This window comes from Triticum urartu, chromosome 3, assembly GCF_003073215.2.
Source record: "Triticum urartu cultivar G1812 chromosome 3, Tu2.1, whole genome shotgun sequence".
NCBI lineage: Eukaryota > Viridiplantae > Streptophyta > Magnoliopsida > Poales > Poaceae > Triticum > Triticum urartu.
In genome coordinates this window covers 642,618,434-642,640,955 of record NC_053024.1, presented here as the reverse complement: position 1 = coordinate 642,640,955, position 22,522 = coordinate 642,618,434, and the positions used below count along the sequence as shown (strand labels likewise).

Genomic DNA, 22,522 nt, shown 5'->3' with positions numbered 1-22,522 from the left:
TGATAGCCACTACGGAATGGGACTATGTCGAAGATTAACTCCTCGCTTCGGAAGTTATCTGGAGATCCGAAGACCACTTCCAGTGTGACTGAGCCTATACAGTTGGCTTCTACACCTGGTATGACGCCTTTAAAGGTCGTTTTGGTGGGCTTGATCCTCGAGGGATCTATGCCCATTTTTCGCACTGTATCCTGGTAAAGCGGGTTCAGGCTGCTGCCGCCGTCCATGAGGACTCTTGTGAGATGAAATCCGTCAATGATTGCGTCTAGAACCAATGCGGCGAAGCCGCCATGACAGATGCTAGTGGGGTGGTCCCTTCGATCAAAGGTGATCGGGCAGGAGGACCATGGGTTGAACTTTGGGGCGACTGGCTCCATCGCATATACGTCCCGTAACGCACGCTTCCGCTCCCTCTTGGGGATGTGGGTTGCGTATATCATGTTCACCGTCCGCACTTGCGAGGGAAATCCCTTCTATCCACCAGTGTTCGGCGGCCTGGGCTCCTCCTCGTTGTCGCTATACAGCCTCTTGTCTTTGTTTTCGGCTCTTAACTTGCATGCCTGCTTGAACACCCAACAATCCCTGTTGGTGTGATTGGCTAGCTTTTCGGGGGTGCCATGTATCTGGCACAAGCGGTCGAGTATTAGGTCCAAACTGGACGGGCCCTGAGTATTTCTTTTGAATGGCTTTTTCCGTTGACTGGATTTGTAGCCTCGGAATCCAGCATTAACTGTCGTATCCTCGTTGCTGTCGTTGTTAACGCGGCGCTTTTGTTTGTTCCGACGCGACCTGTCGCTTTTGTCCTTGGTATTCGAATTACCAGGGTTCTTGGTTAAATTGTTGCTGCGAGCTAGCCAGCTGTCTTCTCCCGCGCAAAAGCAGGTCATGAGTGTCCTGAGGGCTGCCATAGATTTCGGCTTTTCCTGTCCCAGGTGCCGGGCAAGCCACTCGTCATGGATATTATGCTTGAAGGCCGCTAAGGCCTCTGCGTCCGGACAGTCGACTATCTGGTTTTTCTTTGTTAGGAACCGTGTCCAGAATTGCCTGGCCGATTCCTCTGGCTGCTGAATTATGTGGCTTAGGTCATCGGCGTCCGGTGGTCGCACATAAGTGCCCTGGAAGTTGTCAAGGAATGCGGCTTCCAGGTCCTCCCAAGAACCGATTGAGTCTGCTGGCAAGCTGTTAAGCCAATGTCGGGCCGGTCCCTTAAGTTTGAGTGGGAGGTATTTGATGGTGTGTAGATCATCACCGCGGGCCATGTGGATATGAAGGAGATAATCCTCGATCCATACCGCAGGATCTATTGTGCCATCGTACGATTCGATGTTTACGGGTTTGAAGCCCTCAGGGATTTTATGATCCATTACTTCATCTGTGAAGCATAGTGGGTGTGTGGCGCCTCTGTATTGGGCTATATCATGACGCAGCTCGAAGGAGCTTTGTCTATTGAGTTCGGCCCGGCCGGATTTATTGCATCCGGAGTGACGATCACCGTCACGTGCCGTGGGGCGCCTGCGCGATCCGTAGATCGATCTTGTTTGCCTTGTCTTGTCCTCCAGTATGTCGCGCAGGTCGGGCGCATTTTCCTGTGCCTTAGTATGCTTGACACGGCATCGGGGCATGGCTTGAGTGGAGGGCCAAGAGGCCTCTCTGTCGCGGCCACGAGGTGGCCGGTCGGCCATGTCATGCGCTGGTGATGTAGGTGCTTCCTCCTCTAGTAGGGGTAGCAGCCTGCGCTTTGGGTAACTCTTGGAGGGGCGTTCGAGTTCATACTCTTCGGCCGCAAGGACTTCAGTCCAATTGTCAGCTAGCAAATCCTAATCAGCTCTAAGTTGTTGCTGCTTTTTCTTGAGGCTGCTTGCCGTGGCCATAAGCCTGCGTTTAAAACGCTCTTGTTCGGCGAGATCCTCTGGCACGACGAACTCGTCGTCGTCGAGGCTTGCCTCGTCTTCGGAGGGAGGCGTATAATTATCATCCTCAACCTCTTGGTCCGCCGCCCCTCTCTGGAGGGCTGGCTTCTCCATCCTCCTGCCCTAAATCTTGCTGGAGGGGATTGTTGTCGTCCTCGGCACTGTCCGGAGTGGTATTATCTCCTGTGCCGGTGTCACCGCTTTTGCTTTGGCGAGACTTAGAGCGGCACCGCTGACGTTGGCGCTTGGGTTGCTTCTTGGAGGGGTCATCCTCCGCTGTCTCATCGCCATTGCCTTCTTTGGGTGTGTCCACCATGTATATATCATATGATGAGTTGGTTGTCCAGTGCCCTGTGTGGGCAGTGGTTCTTCTTCGCCTCCCGCATCGTCGTCCATACCGTCGATGTCTTCGGAGTCGAAGTCAAGCATGTCGGCTAAGTCGTCGACAGTGGCTACGAAGTGGGTGGTGGGTGGGTTTTGAATTTCTTCATCGTCTGTATCCCAACCTTGCTGACCGTAGTCCGGCCAGGGCTCTCCTGATAAAGAGAGAGACTTTAGAGAATTCAGGATGTCGCCGAAGGGCGAGTGCTGAAAGATGTCCGTGGAGGTGAACTCCATTATCGGCGCCCAATCGGATTCGATCGGCAGGGGCGCGGGGGGCTCGGAGTTCGGAGATGAATCTGGCTCCTCGGAGTCACGGGCCATGCGGAGTGCGGGGCTGGAGTTCGGCTCGATCGCCTCTGAGATTGCAGCCCCTGAGGCAGCATCCAACCGCTGATCCTTGATCGGCGCAGTAGGCTCCGAATCAATGGTCGGAACCGATGCGTGTGCGGCCTCCAAGGCGCTGTTCGGTGGTAGAGCTATATCATGCCCATCGAGACAGTGCGGCGCGCTTGGCTGTGGCTCGAATCCGTCAAAGATCAAGTCCCCGCGGATGTCAGCCGTGCAGTTTAGGCTTCCAAACCTGACCTGATGGCCAGGGGCGTAGCTTTCGATCTCCTCAAGGTGGCCAAGCGAATTGGCCCGCAGTGCGAAGCCGCCGAAGATGAAGATCTGTCCGGGGAGAAAAGTCTCACCCTGGACTGCATCGTTGTTGATGATCGAAGGAGCCATCGGGCCTAAAAGCGACGACACAGAGGAACTCTCAATGAAAGCACCAATGTCGGTGTCAAAACCGGCGGATCTCGGGTAGGGGGTCCCGAACTGTGCGTCTAGGCCGGATGGTAACAGGAGACAAGGAACACGATGTTTTACCCAGGTTCGGGCCCTCTTGATGGAGGTAAAACCCTACGTCCTTCTTGATTAATATTGATGATATGGGTAGTACAAGAGTAGATCTACCACGAGATCAAGGAGGCTAAACCCTAAAAGCTAGCCTATGGTATGGTTGTTATATGATGAAGTTGTCCTACGGACTAAAACCCTCCGGTTTATATAGACACCGGAGAGGGTTAGGGTTACACAAAGTCGGTTACAATGGTAGGAGATCTTGAATATCCGCATCGCCAAGCTTGCCTTCCACGCCAAGGAAAGTCCCATCCGGACACGGGACGATGTCTTCAATCTTGTATCTTCATAGTCCTGGAGTCCGGCTGAAGGTATAGTCCGGCTACCCGAACACCCCCTAATCCAGGACTCCCTCAGCGCCGATCATGGAGTTTACCTTCGCGGATATCTTTCATCACTCGCCCTTCGGCGACATACTGAACTCATTAAGGTCTCTCTCCTTGTTAGGAGAGTCCTGGCCGAACTATGTCCGGCAGGATTGGGATGCGGATGACGAAGAAATTCGCCGCCCACCCACTTAGTAGCCACTGTCGATGACTTAAACCGACATGCTCGACTTCGACTCCGAAGACATCGACGGTATGGACGACGATGCGGGAGGCGAAGAAGAACCACTGCCCACACAGGGCACTGGACAACCAACTCATCATATGATATATACATGGTGGACACACCCAAAGAAGGCAATGGCGATGAGACAGCGGAGGATGACCCCTCCAAGAAGCAACCCAAGCGCCAACGTCAGCGGTGCCGCTCTAAGTCTCGCCAAAGCAAAAGCGGTGACACCGGCACAGGAGATAATACCACTCCGGACAGTGCCGAGGACGACAACAATCCCCTCCAGCAAGATTTAGGGCAGGAGGATGGAGAAGCCAGCCCTCCAGAGAGAGCAGCAGATGGAGAGGCGGAGGATGATAATTACATGCCTTCCTCCGAAGACGAGGCAAGCCTCGATGATGACGAATCCGCCGTGCCTGAGGATCCCGTCGAACAAGAGCGCTTCAAGCGCCGACTTATAGCCACGGCAAATAGCCTTAAGAAAAAGCAACGGCAGCTTCAAGCTGATCAAGATTTGCTAGCTGACAAATGGACCGAAGTCCTTGCGGCCGAGGAATATAAACTCGAACGCCCCTCCAAGAGTTACCCAAAGCGTAGGTTGCTACCCCGACTGGAGGAGGAAGCACTCAAACCTACATCTCTAGCATATGATGCGGCTGACCGGCCACCTCGTGGCCGCGATAGGGAGGCATTTCAGCCAAAAACTCAGCCCGCACCCCAACGCCTCTCAAATAAAAATGACAAGGCATGGGGAAACATGCTAGACTTGTGAGACGTATTGGAGGACAAAGCAAAACATGCAAGATCGATCTACGGATCACGAGGGCACACCACTATGAGAGACGATAACCGTCACACCAAATACAGTAAAAGTAAATCCGTCCGGGCCGAACACAGCAGGCAAGACTCATTTGAGTTGCATCGCGATATAGCCCAGTACAGAGACGCTGCACACCCCCTATGCTTCACAGACGAAGTAATGGATCATCAAATCCCAGAGGGTTTCAAACCCGTAAATATAGAATCATACGACGGCACAACAGATCCTGCGGTATGGATCGAGGACTTCCTCCTGCACATCCACATGGCCCGTGGTGACGATCTACATGCCATCAAATACCTCCCACTTAAACTCAAAGGACCAGCTCGGCATTGGCTCAACAGCCTGCCAGCAGAATCCATTGGATGTTGGGAAGATCTGGAAGCCACGTTCCTTGACAACTTCCAGGGCACTTATGTGCGACCACCAGATGCCGATGACTTGAGCCACATAATTCAGCAGCCAGAGGAATCGGCCAGGAAATTCTGGACACGGTTCCTAACAAAGAAAAATCAAATCGTCGACTATCCGGATGCAGAGGCCCTAGCAGCTTTTAAGCACAACATCCGCAACGAGTGGCTCGCCCGGCACCTTGGCCAGGAAAAGCCGAAATCTATGGCTGCCCTCACGACACTCATGATCCGCTTTTGTGCGGGAGAAGACAGCTGGCTGGCTCGTAGCAATAACATATCAAAGAACCAGGGTACTTCGGATACCAAGGATGGCAATGGCAGGTCATGATGCAACAAACACAAGCGCCGCATTAACAGCGACAATACCGAGGATACGGCAGTCAATGCCGGATTCAAAGGCTCTAAACCCGGTCAGCAGAAAAAGCCATTCAAAAGAAGCACTCCGGGCCCGTCCAGTTTGGACCGTATACTTGACCGCTCGTGTCAAATACATGGCACCCCCGACAAGCCAGCCAACCACACCAACAGGGATTGTTGGGTGTTCAAGCAGGCCGGCAAGTTAAACGCCGAAAACAAAGATAAGGGGTCACATAGCGATGACGAGGAGGAGCCCCGGTAGCCGAACACCAGAGGATAGAAGAGGTTCCCCCCACAAGTGCGGACGGTGAACATGATATACGCAACCCACATCCCCAAGAGGGAGCGGAAGCGTGCGCTAAGGGACGTATATGCGTTGGAGCCAGTCGCCCCAAAGTTCAACCCATGGTCCTCTTGTCCGATCACCTTCGATCGCAGGGACCACCCCACTAGTATCCGTCATGGCAGATTCGCCGCACTGGTCCTAGACCCAATCATTGACGGATTTCACCTCACTCAAGTCCTTATGGATGGCGGCGGCAGCCTGAACCTGCTTTATCAGGACACAGTGCGCAAAATGGGTATAGACCCCTCAAGGATCAAACCCACAAAAACGACATTTAAAGGCATCATACCAGGTGTAGAGGCCCATTGCACAGGCTCAGTCACACTGGAAGTGGTCTTCGGATCCCCGGATAACTTCCGAAGCGAGGAGATAATCTTCAATATAGTCCCGTTCCGTAGTGGCTATCATGCACTGCTCGGGCGAGCCGCATTTGCGAGATTCAATGCGGTACCGCATTATGCATACCTCAAGCTCAAGATGCCAGGACCTCGGGGGGTCATCACAGTTAATGGAAACACAGAGTGCTCTCTCCGTACGGAGGAGCACACTGTGGCCCTCGCAGCAGAAGCACAAAGCAGCCTCTTAAGGCAATCCACTAGTTCGGTGATTAAGGACCCAGACACCTTCAAGCGCGCCCGGAGTACCCTACAACAAGACCGCCTGGCACATTTCGAGCTCGCATAGCAATGCGGCCCCCACCCCAGTCCCAGCCACACGGCGAAATCCGTGCCACGCGTACATAATTACGCATTGAAACTACCATGGGCATAGGTGGGGAGGGGGGCACGACTGCGGCACGCCCCAAAACACAGCTCAACCGCACTAGGGGCTTCCCGCTTTGTTATTTTTCTCTCTTTCAGGACTTTAATCTCTGGAAACCCTGTCCGGCAGTATGATTGCCGAACACATGATGCAGCAACCAAGGAGGAAGAAAGCTACGTCGCACCACGGAACTCCTAGGTGGATAACGATAACGAGTGAAATACTTGCTTTAATACCATTCCTCAACTTTCCCTTGGAGGGGACATGTCAAATAGTCCTGCTTTTTGCTTATCGCACTACTTGTATCATTCCGCTTTAACGCACCTTTTTGAATAAACAATGCATAGCACTAGACTATTATTGCATTTTCTATTCTTCTTTTTATATATATGTATATGTTCATTCATTACATCCAGCACCTGTACACTCTGGTACGGCCAGTACGCTAGGGGCTTAAGCATTCCCCATAATACGGCGTGAGAAGTCCAAACACTTTCGACAGTGCGGCACCCCGAACTTATAGCATTATATGCATCAGCTCCGAATCATGTCTTGGGTCAATAGTTGGGTTTGCCCGGCTCCCATGTTTTGGTACCTTACGTTTCGCTATATCGGCTAAGGTAGCACTGGGAGAACTACTGCGATTGTGCCCCGGTTCAGCTGGGCTAAGCACCTCAGTAGAGAAAGCTAAAACTGACTGTCATGATAAGGCAAGAGACTGGTCGCTGTTCGGGAGGTTTCGAGTCCCTAAAGACTTATGCAGCTTAGAGAGAGGAGTCGGCTTTGTCCGGCTTAAGGCGTGTATAGCGCCCCGAATTCGGCCTTCCGAATACTAGGGGCTTCGCCAAAATTTAAAATTATAGAATTATATGGCTAAGTGAGAGTGATAAAGCATTATAGTCTGATTGCCTTGTTCGTTGTGCTGAGCACCTCCCTCGAAGGACCCAAAAATGGGAAAAAGAGTGCTCAGGTTTATCCCGAACACCCCAGCACTCGTGGCATGGGGACAGAAGCCGACGACTAGCCATCTCTCAGATTTGATAAACAGCCGAACAAAAGGTAATATTTTAAATTCAAACAAGCGTTGCATAGCGCATATGAACAAGTTTTCATAATACAGGATCACACGAGCAAGTTCATTCAAATATTACATCTTTCGTACACTCGTCCGCTACAAGACGGGCACCCTTCAGGACACCCTCATAATACATTTCGGGGTGGCGATGCTCCTTGCCCTGCGGCGGCCCCTCCTTCACCAGCTTCTCAGCGTCCATCTTGGCCCAGTGCACCTTCGCACGGGCAAAGGCCCAGCGTGCACCCTCGATGCAGACGGACCGCTTTATGGCCTTGCCAAGAGGCAGCTCGAGGAGAACAAAGGTATATCTATAGACAAGGTATACCTTTGTTCTCCTCGAGCTGCCTCTTGGCAAGGCCGAGCTCTTTCTCGGACCCCTCGAGGTCCTGCTTCAGTGCGGTGACCTCCGCAGTCAGTGCGGCAGAGGTCAGCAGCGAAGCCTGCATACGCATATAGACATACTTATATTAGACTCCTACAGATATTATTTGATCCTCTATTCGTCTTTTCTTTGTGAACACCAAACAGAGCATCAGGGGCTACTGTCTATGTGGTAATATTTTTCCTATATTTTAAATACTTACCTCAAAGCCTGTTAGAAGGCTGGCACAGGCTTCAGTCAGTCCGCTCTTGACGGACTGAACCTTCTTGATCACCACACTCATAATAGTGCGGTGCTCTTCGTCGATGGAAGCGCCGCGAAGCGCTCCCACCAGGTTGTCCGGTGCCTCTGGATGGATAGAGGTCACCGGCACGGGCGTCTTACCCCTTTTGGAAGGGGGCCGCCTGCCCGAGTCCGGAACCACTGGAGGTTCCGGCGCGGTGTTCGGCTGAGAGCCGAACTTGGAGCCCCCGAGAGCCTTGCTCCCTTTGCTCCTGGAGTCCGGAAGGTCGCCTTGAGGCACCTCCGGGACTGTCTCCCCCGGCTCGGTGCCCCTTGAGACAATACATCGGCATTGTCCGTAGGGCAAGGGGAGGAGGCGGTCGGAAGTGGATCGCTATCCATATTCGACGAATCCAAGTAGCCGTCCGACGAGGATACGTCGATACGGGCTTGGGGCGGTCTGCATAATCATATTCGGCGTTAGGAGAAGCAGTACGACAAAGGTATGCTATGAGTTACTCTGGTATCCGAATACTTACGACTTCGCCACGGGCTTGGCCCTGAGCAGCCACTCATCTTCGCCTTCGGCGGCGGTGGTGGAGCAGTCCGGAAGAAGAGTCCTTCCCTTCTTGGACCCTTCGGCCTCCCCGGTTGGGGCGGCCTTCCTTTTCTTGTCTCCCCCGGCTGGAGGGGGAGCATCTTCATCTTCCTCCTCGTCTTCATGGGAGGAGTGTGTCGCGGAGTTATCGGACGATGAGTCCGATACCACCTGGCACCGGGAACTCTTTCGGGTTCCCTTGGCCTTCTTCTTGGTCTTCTCCGGCACCTTATAAGGAGCCGGAGTCAGCATCTCCGTCAGGAGAGCGTCCGCAGTGTCTTCGGGCAGAGGGGCCGGACAGTTAATCTGCTCCGATGTCTCCACCCAGTCCTGTCAAAGGCATGGGAGCTCAGACCCCGCGCATGGTTAAGCTATGGGAAATAAACACCCTACCAGATGTACAGAACTTACCGGATTCACAGAACGCTTTGCGCTTAGCCAGCGGTCCTCGGTAGGAGAGGGAGGGACCTCGGCGCCCTTGAACAGCACCCTCCAGACGTCTTTATGCATCGTGTCGAAGAGCTCACTTAGAGTCTGGTGTTGGCCTGGGTCGAACTCCCATAAATTGAAATCCCATTGTTGACACAGGAGGATCCGGCGGAAGAGCATGACCTGGACTATGTTGACAAGCTTAAGTTTCTTGCTTATCATGTTCCGGATACATTTCTGGAGTCCGTCCAGATCCACCAATGAACCCCAGGACAGGCCCTTCTCCTTCCAGGAAGTGAGCCGCGTGGGGAATCTGGATCGAAACTTGGGGGCCGCCACCCAGTTGGTGTCGCGCGGCTCGGTGATGTAGAACCACCCCGATTGCCACCCCTTTATGGTCTCCACAAAGGAGCCCTCGAGCCATATAACGTTGGGCATCTTGCCCACCATGGCTCCGCCGCATTCCGCTTGTTGGCCGCCCACCACCTTCGGTTTGATATTGAAGGTCTTCAGCCATAGGCCGACATGGGGCCGGATGCGGAGGAAAGCCTCGCACACGACGATGAACGCCGAGATGTTGAGGATGAACTTCGGGGCCAGATCATGAAAGTCCAGCCCATAATAGAACATGAGGCCGCGGACAAATGGATGGAGGGGAAACCCCAGTCCGCGGACGAAGTGGGGGAGGAAGACCACCCTCTCGTGAGGTTCTGGGGTAGGGATGACCTGCCCCGCGGCTGGCAGCCGGTGCGCGATATCTGCGGCTAAGTATCCGGCTCAGCATAACTTTTTGATGTGTCCCTCCGTGGCGGAGGAGGCCATCCACTTGCCTCCCGCTCTGGACATGTTTTGGAGAGAGTTGAGGAGGAGGATGCGGACTTGGGCGCTGGAGCTCGAGTGCGCGAGAATGGATGAGCAAGGAGGAAGAAGGCGTGGGTAGAAAAAGGTGAGATCTTATCCCTTTATAAGGGCGGACTAAACTATGCGCCCCCACTAGCCTGGTAAAACTCGCTTATCCACCAAGCGCCGCAATTGATGGCGCGATTGGGTTACCCACGTCCGTATTGATGAGAATCATGTAATAAGGGGAACACGATCTCTGCTTTGACAAGACGTGTCAAGAAACCGCCTCGCGTTATGTGCGGGGCTGGTTAAAAAAATGGTTCGAATAATTACCGGGCTGTGGCATGATGTCATGCTGCCAAAACGTGTCAGCAGATTAGATTTGTGGAAATATTATTCTCTCTATGGTGGTATGTGGAACTTATTTTGCAGGGTCGGACACTGTCCTTGTATTCAAATTCTTCCGTGGTGTATTCGGAGGGGGAACCCGCCTTGCAATGCCGAAGACAACACTGTGCGCCAGACTCATCGTCATTGAAGCCTGGTTCAGGGGCTACTGAGGGAGTCCTAGATAGGGGGGTCTCCAGACAGCCGGACTATATCCTTTGGCCGGACTGTTGGACTATGAAGACACAAGATTGAAGACTTTGTCCCGTGTCCGGATGGGACTCTACTTGGCGTGGAAGGCGAGCTAGGCAATATGGATATGTATATCTCCTCCTTTGTAACCGACCTTGTGTAACCCTAGCCCCCTCCGGTGTCTATATAAACCGGAGGGTTTTAGTCCGTAGGACAACATACAATCATACCATAGGCTAGCTTCTAGGGTTTAGCCTCTCCGATCTCGTGGTAGATCAACTCTTGTACTACTCATATTATCAAGAATAATCAAGCAGGACGTAGGGTTTTACCTCCATCAAGAGGGCCCGAACCTGGGTAAAACATCGTGTCCCCTACCTCCTGTTACCATCTGCCTTAGACGCATAGTTCGGGACCCCCTACCCGAGATCCACCGGTTTTGACACCGACAATGTTCTAGAGGGCTCCAGTGCCCCCAAGCGCAATGTCAAGACCACTGCTAGCAAGTTCAAGGAACCATCAAAGGGCATGGATGAGATACCTCTTGCTGAGTTTGTTTCTCGAACGAAGATCAACCCCTATGCGAATCCTCGTGCAAACTTCAGAGGGAATGAACTGTTCTGGACCAAGCAGCAGAATCTCATTTACTTGGATGTGATCAAGGCCAAGTAGAATTTGTATGTGGATGTGCACTGGATCGACATGCATCACATGAGGGATGATAAGCATCGTGACTACTTTGGTGAGGCCTTGGATCTCGTGGAGCAGTTTGCCATTGAGGATGTGATATCTTTCCACCTGGACTTTGACCCCGAGCTGGTGGCCCAGTTCTTTGCTTCGGTCCACTTCCATACTGGTGAGGATCGGAGGATGACCTGGATGACCAATAGACGTCAGTTGACTGCTACTTGGAAGGAGTTCATGGATTTGCTCAAAGTTACTGATGAGGGGCTCCACACGCCTGTTGGTGTTCGCCCTCATGCCAACGCCGAGTTAGCTAGCAAGGACAAGCTGCAGTCATTCTATGTTGAGAAGAAACTGGCCAATGACAATACGACGTGGGTGCTCAACCCATTCCTTGACATCATGCACTGGATCTTCCGCCACTCCCTCTTTCCACGCATTGGGGACAAGGACAAGGTGCATGCCTATCTTGTGGACATGTTGCTCATTTGTGAGGAGGCGCGTGTTTCTCAGACTCAACCACTTGATGTCTCACATATCATGTGGTGCGAGCTTCGGTTCGCGGTGTTCACCCGCAAGGTACCCATCTATGGTCCATATCTGTTCCTCCTGATATCGAAGACTTGGGAGAAGCTCTATCCCATTGAGGAGTTTTTGGCCCCTGACTGGATCCGTCATGACCCCATTAGACTCCGCATCAAGCCCAGTTGGCTAACACTACTACTCATGCCGAGGCTGCGGCTGCTAAGAGAGCTGTTGATGAGGAGGAGATTGAGGAGGAGAATGTAGCTGAGGACAGCTCTGCTAGATATGCACCTCCCTCCACTGAGCCCTCATGGGCGAAGAAGCTGAAGGCCAAGATGAAGGCCTTGTTCTACATGCAGGCCAAGGGGCAGTACCGGACTCACGCTGCCTCCAAGGAGAGTCGCCTCCGCGACAAGAAGATCATGAGGGTTTTTGGAGAGGATGTTTCTGGCGGCTCCAAGGAGCACATCACTCCAGAGGCCGAATGGATGGCAAAACAAGGCTACAAGTGCAATGTTTCTGAGGAGGAGCCCATCCCCGCTATCGAGTCCAACGAAGAGCGTGCGAGCGACTACTCTGCTTGATCCACCACTTGTGTTGTAGGTGTCATCTCTGCCTTTTTGGCGTCTCAATGCCAAAGGGGGAGAGAGTGTAGGGATTTGCTGTGTCATGTCGTGTTTGCTTCGCTTGTGTTTGGTTGGTTGAACCTTGTTTGCTTTGGTTTGGTTTGAGTTTATTTGAGCTTGTGAGACTTATCTATCATATGGTGTAAGACATATGCACTCTATCTATCGCACCTTGCTGAGCTTATGATATATTGTGCTACTTAGTTTATGCTCTTATTTACTATCGTGCTTAGTGTTAGCATTATTATTGCAAGATATGCCATGTCTATAAAATATAGGGGGAGTGTTGATCCTAGTATGTGTGCCGTGCAGTCCAAAGCACTTATCTAAATAGCACACATCTAGGGGGAGCCCGTCTATATTTTAGAGATGTATGGTTTGCTCATTTCTATTCTTGGTCCCGTGTGCAAATCTTGTATTGTCATCAATCCACCAAAAAGGAGGAGATTGTAAGGGCATATTTATCCCTAAGGTGTTTTGGTGATTGATGACAATGCATTTGCGGACTAATCGTGTACCTTGAGTATTTCAGATATTTCATTACTAGGCACAAGACGGTTTGGTGCCCCTCGAAGATTATTGAAGATGGCGTTTTTTCTATGTCCCTTTTTGGTGGATTTGAGTCGTAGGAAAGCCGTACTATTAAGAGGGGGTCTGCTTTGGAAAGGTTTAGGTGGAATCGTCACGTACACGTTTACTCCTCTTTGCACCGCCTTTCTCTTAGCACTATGGAGCATCCTCCGTTTCTTTGTGTTTGTGCAAAAAGAAGAATTCCTAGTGTTGCTGTTCTCGGGCATGCGGTAGTACTGCTCTTCGGAGCGGTAGTACCGCAGGCCCCTGCGGTAGTACCGCAAGTGGTCACGGTAGTACCGCTCCTTGGGAGCCGTAGTACCGTGAGTCCTCGTCTGGCACAGCACCATAAGCGGAAGTAGGGGCGGATGTAATTTTTTACATCCGCTCCCCACGCGGTAGTACCGCGTGCCTTGAGCAGTAGTACCGTGTCGAATTTTTGCACTATTTGATAATCAGCGGAAGTTGCCACGGACGTTTTTTTTGTTTGTCCGCGCCCTTCCCGGGCTAGTCCAATCCTGCCTTGCGGTAGTACCGTAAGGGGGTGCGGTAGTACCGCGCGAGCGGCAGTACCGCCCCAGCTTCATTGCTACAGGCCTGGACTAGCTCCTGCCATGGCCACGGTAGTACCGCGGCTCGCTACGGTAGTACCGTGAGCCCTTGCAGCAGTACCGCTCGGTTGGTGCGGTAGTACCGCAGGGCGCGGGCTGGTTAAGTGGATAATGGTTGGATTTGTCTCTCCACTATATAAGGGGTGTCTTCTTCTCCGAGCTGACCACCTCTTCCAACCCTGAGCTCCATTGTTGCTCCAAGCTCCATTTTCGCCCGATCTCTCTCCCTAGCCAATCAAACTTGTTGATTTTCTAGGGATTGGTTGAGAAGGCCTCTATCTACACTTTCACCAAGAGAAATTCGATTCCCCCCACTAATCCCTTGCGGATCTTATTACTCTTGGGTGTTTGAGCACCCTAGATGGTTGAGGTCAGCGCGGAGCCATATTCCATTGTGGTGAAGCTTCGTGGTGTTGTTGGGAGCCTCCGATTAAGTCTTGGAGATTGCCCCAACCTTGTTTGTAAAGGTTTGGTCGCCACCTCCAAGGGCACCATAGCAGAATCACGGCATCTCGCATTGTGTGAGGGCGTGAGGAGAATACGGTGGCCCTAGTGGCTTCTTGGGGAGCATTGTGCCTCCACACCGCTCCAACGGAGACGTACTTCCCCTCAAAAGGAAGGAACTTTGGTAACACATCCTTGTCTTCACCGGCTCCACTCTTGGTTATCTCGTACCTTTACTTGTGCAAACTTATTTGTGTTATTTCCCTTGCTTGCTTGTGTGCTTGTTGTTGTTGCATCATATAGGTTGCTCACCTAGTTGCACATCTAGACAACCTACTTTGATGCAAAGTTTAATCTGGTAAAGAAAAGCTAAAAATTGTTAGTTGCCTATTCACCCCCCCCCTCTAGTCAACTATATCGATCCTTTCAGCGGCCTCTGGGCCGGCGACAAGTGGCGGTGGCGGGGTGGCTTGGCGCTGAAATCGAGGAGGGAGGAGGCTGGAGGCTGCGGGGATCCCGAGGGGAAGGCTAGAAGTCATGGAGGGGGTTAGGGTTCCAAAAATGAAAGGGGGAGGTCTATATATAGACAAAGGGGCTAGGTTAGGGGGATTTGGGGGCTTCCGGAGCCCTCCGATCGTGATCCGACGGCTCCGATCAGAGGGGGGTTAGATGGGCTAGGTGGGCTGTGGAGAGTGCGATGGGCTGAGAGGAGAGAAGAGAAGGCAGCCCGGCAACGGTTTCCGGAGACCGAAAACGTCCGACGTGTGACCGGCTATAGTGCCGCTATAGTTAACCGTTGGGGCGTCAAACGGACTCCGAATGCGATGAAACTTGGCAAGCGACCTACTAACAACATAACAACACCGCACGCCAACTTTCATCCCATTCCGAGAACATTTTCCGGCCACTTATAAAATAATATTTCAAACATGCCGCGGGCGTGTGCGAGTGTGTCTGGGCTCAGAACGGACAACGGAAGGAACTGGGGGAAACAGGACGGATGCAAGTTTTGAAAACATGCAGATGCAATACGGATGATGACGTGGCAAGATGCAACACGCAAGAAAAGACAAGACAACAACAACAAATAACTGGAAGACACCTGGCGCATCGGTCTCGGGGCGTTACACCGCTGCCCCTGCGTTCTTTCTCTCACGCGCGCATGCAACGACGACGCCCCAGCGCCGGTGACCACGCCTTCCTCCACGCCATCCCTCCTTCCATCCCTACAATCTGAGACCACGCGCTGGTAGGTATCCAATTCCTACCAAGACATGTCTTGGGTATTTTGTCCATTGATCATTTTGGGAACCAAGTTTCAGTACATGACTTAGGATCCTATCTGCCGGCAGTTCTTGCATTATCGATAGAGGTTATAACAACTGACGAAAGGGATGATGTGATGGATCGTACTGCTTGCTGAGATTACAATGCAGAAATTATCATGTTGAGACTGCGACATGAGCATGTCATTGCTTGGGGACAATCAATGTTTTGCCGGAGCGGGTAGGTCCTATTTGGCGCGCTGCACGCTGGGAGGGGGCGCAACGCGCACCCCCACTCGCCTAGTGTGCCATTTTGGGCCGGCCCCTATGCGAGGCGCCCTGTTTTATCATTTCATTTTTTCTAATATAAGAGAACTTTTGACACTAATCTTATATTATGAAACGGAGGGAGTAGCTGATTCAAAAAATGTGCATCTATTACAAAAAAAAAATCTTCAAAACAAAAAAATGTTTGTGAATTTTTGAAATCCCCCTATTTTTTAAAAAATATTCAGTTCAAACACAATATTCATGGGTTGCAGAAAAAATGTTCACGAATTTAAAAAAATTCACTTTCAAAAATGTTTGTGATTTTTTTTAAAAATCATGAATTTGAAAATTATTCAGGATTTCAAAAAGTATTGAAAATTATAAAATGTTCATGATTTTTAAATGAAAATTAATGCAATGAAAAAACATGAAAATAATAAAAGAAAATGAAAAAATAAAGAAAAGAACGAATTGAAAAAAGGTAGGAAAAAAACAGTTAAACTGGAAATAGCTAATGGGTCGGCCCAAATACACGTAGTCAAGAAGGGGGGCGGGGTACGCGATTGGTAGGCAAGTAACGACCTACGCGCAAAATAGGGTCTCTCTCTCTCTCATATCCATGTACTCAGTTCCCCCATTTTGCTTGCTTCTGATTCCCCATCTCCATGATTGCTGACTTCTCATCCTTGACCCCTCTTGTATCCAGACAACTCATTAACTTTAACTACAAACAACCGTTGTCAAGTCGAATTCCTTCCTGATTTGTGTGATTTGGCGCTGGTATGTATCGATTTGTTGTGTGCCCATCTACAGATATGACACGGGAGGATCCGCGTGTCATTCCCAGTCGCCTTCCCCCGGAGCACCAAGACCACACTGCTACGTGGCTTTCTCCGCCATGTTCACTGGATCCCTCTATCTTTTGTTTCTGTCTTTGCGACCATCTTAAGGAAACCTTGGAACTGAGAATACAATTAGGTATTTATTTTTTTACATTACATTGAGAAAGCAATTATGTATGTCTCCATCGATTACGGAGGTGTCTGTGGTGACTTCGTCAAATATTAAAATGATGTGTCGGCTCAGTCTCTCGAAGGGGCTCGTATGATTAGGTAGGGCACTGTGTGCAATTATGTATGCGAGACATTCTAGCAGGGTCCTACTAGTAGTCCATATTGAGAATGGAATAAGAGGGTTTATGGTTTAAACTCTTGTACACGAAGTAACGACAATGTCGACTGGTCACCTTACCATCAATAGCCATAAAACATGGTTATTAAAACCTTGATGGCTGTAGCTATCTTGCAGTGTCAATCAATTTCGCTGTTGCGTTGCATCTTCTGCGAGAAGGGACGTCACTTTTCTCCCTATAAACAGCATGATGGAGAGGTTCCGTTTGCTCCCACCATGTATTGCAACTAGCAGCCTCGGTTTTTTTTCCCTCAGAGACGACATGAAGAAGCTCTTCCCATTTCAATCAGGATGGCAATAGGCCAGACCGCTCCGGCCCGGACCTGGCCCCTCTCTCTCTTCTGCTTAGGGATGTGGGGCCGGGCCAATGGTCCAATACTAACGCCCTGTTCGATACCCTTCGCTCCACAACTCCGGGAGCGGAGTTGACGGAGCTGCTGTTCAAATCGAAGGAGTTGCGGTTTCCCCGCTCCACAGATTCTGAAAGCGGGTGATTACCGAACAGGCGTTAAGGGGCTTCATGTGCATTGGGCAACATGATCCAATCCATTTTAATACCCGATAGCACAACAAAATGTTAACGCAAACACATTATTTCAACTAGCAACATTTTAACCACGTGACATAAGTGATAAGCAGTCCAAACAATTCAAAAAAAAAGCAACATTTTAGCTGTAGAGAATTTTTTTGTTCAAACAAAAAAAAGGAACATAGGCAGCTCCGTTTCTATTTCTACCATGAATCATTTGTATTAGAACTTACTTATAAGGTTGTTCAATAGTTTGCAATTTTCATATAAATACAAGGGTAATTTGCAAAGGCACAAACTACACAACCTTGGGCAAGAAGTCTGCGTTAAAAATTAACGACGCAAGCAGGCAGCTGTTGATTTGAAAGCGTTGCTGTCTGACCAAACAATGGCGGCACAGTACAATTAACACCAACCTTCAGTTGCGCTGTATAAAGACTCATTACTTGCAGCACTTGACAAGATTGCAAGCGAATTCACCTTTACAAAGTCAGTACCAGTAGCTATCAGCAGAGAAAAAACATGGCCCATAATTCTGTAGCTTGTTAGTCATTTCCATTTAGATAATGCACATATCACGTTATTGCTATGACAAGAAAACGTGCAGCCGGAAACGTTGCCCCACTCCACAGACTGGCAAAAGAAAGAAAGAAAGAAAACCTCTATGTATACAAGACTATTTCACGATCATAGAACGCGAGCACGGGTATTCAATTATAAGCACAGGTGGTCTATGTGAACACCAACACCAGCCCTGCACAGTGGGCAGGAGGCGTTCCTCTGAAGCCAGTCGTCGATGCATCGCACGTGGAAAATGTGCTGGCACTGAGGCAAGGCTCTCACAAATTGCTGCGGTCTCAAGTCCTGGTCAGTAGTTTAGCATGTCGTCAGCACGAGGAACTATTTTTCTTGGCTTCTATTTAGTGGGAGTCTGAGAATAATGCATGTCAAGAACAGTAACTAACCTGAAGGCATACAGAACAGCAGCTCTTATTGGTTTCCTGATCAGAATCGGTTGCAGCGCTGAACCTGATTGCTGGGATCTTATTGATCAGGGCTCTTGACATACCACCCGTGCAGCCGGTTTCGAAAAGGTCATTGTTGTCAATGAAAGGTGTACTCATTAAACTCATCTGCGGTAGAAAAAACATTGAATCAGATAGAGTATGTACACTGAAGGAAACATTCTATGGTCCTAAATAGCAGATGGTGTGAAATGGTCACTCACAAGTTTAATCTTGGATAACGGTTTTTTTCTCTCAATTTAATACCATAGATTATTTATCTTGAGTATTTACCATCTATGCTGCTGTATAGTATAGTTTGCAAAATAGCATGATTGTTTATTTGTTTTATTAAGATAATACCACGCATACATATCTGAAGAATTTCACACTTTAGACGCCAAAACAAGACATTTAATGCTTTGGTCTCTCTAGCCCCACAATCTAGTTCTAGATATTCCTATGACTAGAAACTTCCATCGCAGGAGAGCGGGAGAATGTTATTTTCCATGTACCTAACCATTTTAATGCTAAGAATCTGCTACATCATAAATTGTAGGTTTGAAAGTGTTTCACTGTTTTACTTATATTAGATGAATATAAGATTTGTTTCTCCTAGAATCTGCCACGGTTACTAGGTATCCTACCATTTTAGGCATTAGAGAGCACAGATATCACACAATCAATCATTATGGATTTACAACCAGCTTATATGGAGAGCTATATACCTGACTTTGCACTGCACGCTGGAGTGCTGGACTGACCTTCTCCCAAACAATTCGTCCACTGAAGAGGCTAGAGATGATGTCTAGCTGAAAGACCGAAACAGAATATCAGAACAAGTAAAACCTAATTCTGCTTATGAATTGCTGCTTCACCTATTCACACAAAAATGTCCATAACATAGTGCAACAACTAATGAAACGCAATATTATCTCCTTGAGAAGCAAATGTTTCCATGGTTTCCTAAGTTAGCAAATTTCATAATTCCTGCCAGTCAACATCGTAGTGAGGTATGTGCTTGGGTAGGTACATGAAAATGATCCTCCACCTTTCTTGATGATAGTACATAAAGAAAAGAGGTCACCGGATGATTCTTCCATACTCACCACAAAGAGAAAGCTATACTTTCCGGATTCGCTAGATCTCCAAATCTCGATGCAGGATTCAACAGCCTCAATAGAAAAGACTGCGCCGGAGACCGCCCCCACGCCGGCGCCCCGGAGCATGCCGCTTTCCGTGGACATCCCCATGAAGGCACCGATGAAGATCCCGACCAGTGAACCCACTGCAAGATAAAATTACAACGAGGCGAACTTTCAGATAAAATTGTTAATTGTACCAACCATTTACACACCACATGAGCTACTCATGGAACAATTCCAATGCAGATACGCCATACAGCAGCGAATTAAACAGAGGACGCCCCGGTGATGGACCTAAACCTGTATAAAACTGAGAAGTGGGGGGTTTTAAAGATAAGCCTAGCATGTCTCGTGATCAAAGTGGCAAAGAATGATCCGAAATTCCTGCCTGCTGCCAAATCCAGCAGACTACCGGGAAGCAAGAATGGCAGAGGAACCCAAAATTGCACCGGCAAGGGTGCCGTTCCACTCCACCTAATACTCGATTCGTAATCAGACACCAATGCTACGGGTAGCAAAACATTGAGCGAGAAGGAAGAGCAAGGAAGCAGAACCGGGCACGCACCGACGGCGAAGACGAAGGTGAGCAGCGCGCCGAGCGCCCGCCCGAGGGCCGCCGCGGCCGCGGCGCCGCGCCTCCGGAGCGCCCTCCACGCCGCGTCGAAGCGGCAGCGGGGACTCGAGGCGCCGGAGAGCGAGGAAGGAGGGGGAGGCGCCCGACGATCCATCAATTCAGGGCCGGCCGGCGAGTCCAAGGAACGTGGCGCGTGTGCCACCCCTGCAGCAAGCGTGGAATGGCTCGGGTCGGGGCCGCGTATATATACGCCGGGGCGCGGGTGGGAGGGAGGGAGGGGAGGGAAATCTTGAGGGACACGGAGGGAGGTGGGGAAGGGGAGTCTTGGGGCGAGACGGAGCAGAGGAAGAGAGAGATGGGGAGAGGCGGAGGAGCGGAGCAGGGGAGGGGATAGGAGGGATGGGAGCGCAATTAATGCGGGGGCGAGGGGGCGAAACCGCCGTTGCTTGCTTGGAAGCGTGCGTGCGATGAATGGTGTTTTGGTTGGGTTCGGTCGTGGTCTGGTCAGGGTTAGGGCTGCGGCACGCTCCCTGCTGCCTGATTCTTCTTCGGTTCAAATCTTGACTCAATATATCTGTATCTATCTATCTATACTCTTGGTCAGTCTCCTCTTTATTTTGCTAGATTTTTGATTAGATCCTGCCATGTCGTGCTATGATCTAGAGTAGAAGCATCTAGTATGATTGTAGTACTTGGTACACTATTTCTAATGGAGATCCACCATATCCGCGGCCTTCTCTTCCATTCTACACTCTTCCATGCATGTTCTCCACAATCTTCTTTTCCGCTTGTGAAGTCTAGATGTTTTTGTTTATTATCCCTCTTACACAGTTCACGTGATAAGCAACTACTCCCTTTGTACCAAAATATAAGACGTTTTTATGTTTTCATTGTACCTCAAATTGAACTGCACAAAACGTCTTATATTTTAGTATAGAGGTAGTACAACTTACTTACTGATTCCTCTGTCCCATAATATAAAAGCTTTTTTTACACTAGTGTAGTGTAACTAGTGTCAAAAAGGCTCTTATATTATGGGATGAAGGGAGTAGTTAATATGGGGCAAAAGCGTCGCATCTGTGCAAGTGCCCATCATCGTTAGTTTAACTATGCTTATTTGATTGTTTTTGCTGCTTAAATTTAAAAACTAAGTAAGAGCAATGCGTACTTAGGGTCGGATGACAAAAAAAAGTTCAAATAACTTTTACCTATGAAAAAAATACTATAGGAGACGGCGCTCTGCCACGCCCCGCTATAATTACCTAGTTGGAATGTGATTTTAGGTCGATTGAGTAGACATAATTTTTTCAACGGGGTTGTCAGGATGATGTACATTAAGGCTTGTGTATCTCTATGTTCTACCTTTCTTTTCGTTTTCTCCGGATGGTCAACATGAGCCGCATACTAATTTCTGGCCGTGGGAGCAAAAGTTATTTGCTGCTTATAACAGCGAGTACGCGCGCGAGCGGCGCGTCGCTCACGGCATAGACCGTGCCCCAAGCATCGATAATGTGTTTGATTTTGCGTGATTCTTCATGGATAGTTCCGGTTTTTGCTGGTATAATGTGGGTAGCACTGTCTTTGCGCTTTCCTTTTTGCGGTTCCTGTTCCTTTTCTTCTGTTTTCACTTCTATTTTATTTTTATTTTGTTCCGGTTCCTGTTCCTTTCGCCATCTTCACCCATGGGTCTTGCCCTTGGTAACCCGATTAGTAGTGGGTAGGGTATGGGCGCAGGTTTGTGCCCATGGGTCACCCGATTAATATTAATAATCGTATTTATTTGTCTTACATGTTGATTGTTATTTGAAAAAACTTACTTTATATAGACATTTTTCTCTAAAAATAGCATCCAGTAGCCTGTGCTATACAGTTCAAAACAAGCTGCCAGCTTTCCCAGCAAAATAGAGTAATCTTTGGTCAGCCCACAACGTGCAGCCCAAGTGCTTTCACATGCAGTTAACTGGGCATTGCTCCTTTTATCATTCACACTGGGCCAAAATTCGTTTTGAGATTGGCCCATGCAGATAACCAGCCGCAGCACACTACTACCTCACATGTGCATAGTTTAGTACCACCTCGACCAGCCAGAAAGAATGAAAGCATCTGCAGCACTATAAAGCTAGGAGGAGGCTGGCTACCTAGTTACTGGTTGTGGCGTATGGCATAAACGCCTTGTTATTAAATGACAGGTAGTTTGGGTTGAAAGGCCGTGCCTTCCTTAAAATGTTGGGCAAGAAAAATTTATCATAAAAAAATTATTTGAAATGGCCTGTTCTGCCATACCCGATTGTTGCCCGACTGGGTCGGGTTACCCGGTGGGTTCGGGCATGGGTCCCGTTCTAGACCCATGGGTTGGGTCATGGGGATTGACCCGATAGTGGAGTTGGGCATCGGTCTGGTATAGATCGACCTGGTCAAACCTGAAGCACAACTGTGTTTTTTGTGGAAGGAAAAAAACGTGTGTTTTTATATTTATAGTCGTGTCTCTTGCGAAAGCATAACC

General features: G+C 49.7%; 1 protein-coding gene across 1 annotated transcript; it reads right to left on the bottom strand.

The window, feature by feature from the left end:
- Nucleotides 1-17,808: 17,808 nt before the first annotated feature.
- Nucleotides 17,809-20,395, bottom strand: LOC125545625 (NEP1-interacting protein-like 1). The gene is made up of 5 exons (XM_048709636.1): nt 20,011-20,395; nt 19,410-19,588; nt 19,029-19,112; nt 18,262-18,429; nt 17,809-18,160 (listed from the first exon to the last, which is right to left on the bottom strand). Exons 1-5 carry the CDS (start codon nt 20,171-20,173, stop codon nt 18,011-18,013), a joined length of 744 nt encoding a protein of 247 aa, XP_048565593.1. The 5' UTR covers nt 20,174-20,395; the 3' UTR covers nt 17,809-18,010.
- Nucleotides 20,396-22,522: the final 2,127 nt, after the last annotated feature.

Coding starts and splice junctions, on each gene's coding strand:
- LOC125545625 (XM_048709636.1), bottom strand. CDS start 20,173: ATGGATCGTCGGGCGCCTCCCCCTCCTTCCTCGCTCTCCGGCGCCTCG. Junction 19,589..20,010: donor CACCTTCGTCTTCGCCGTCG/GTGCGTGCCCGG, acceptor TTTATCTTGCAG/TGGGTTCACTGGTCGGGATC. Junction 19,113..19,409: donor AGTATAGCTTTCTCTTTGTG/GTGAGTATGGAA, acceptor TCGGTCTTTCAG/CTAGACATCATCTCTAGCCT.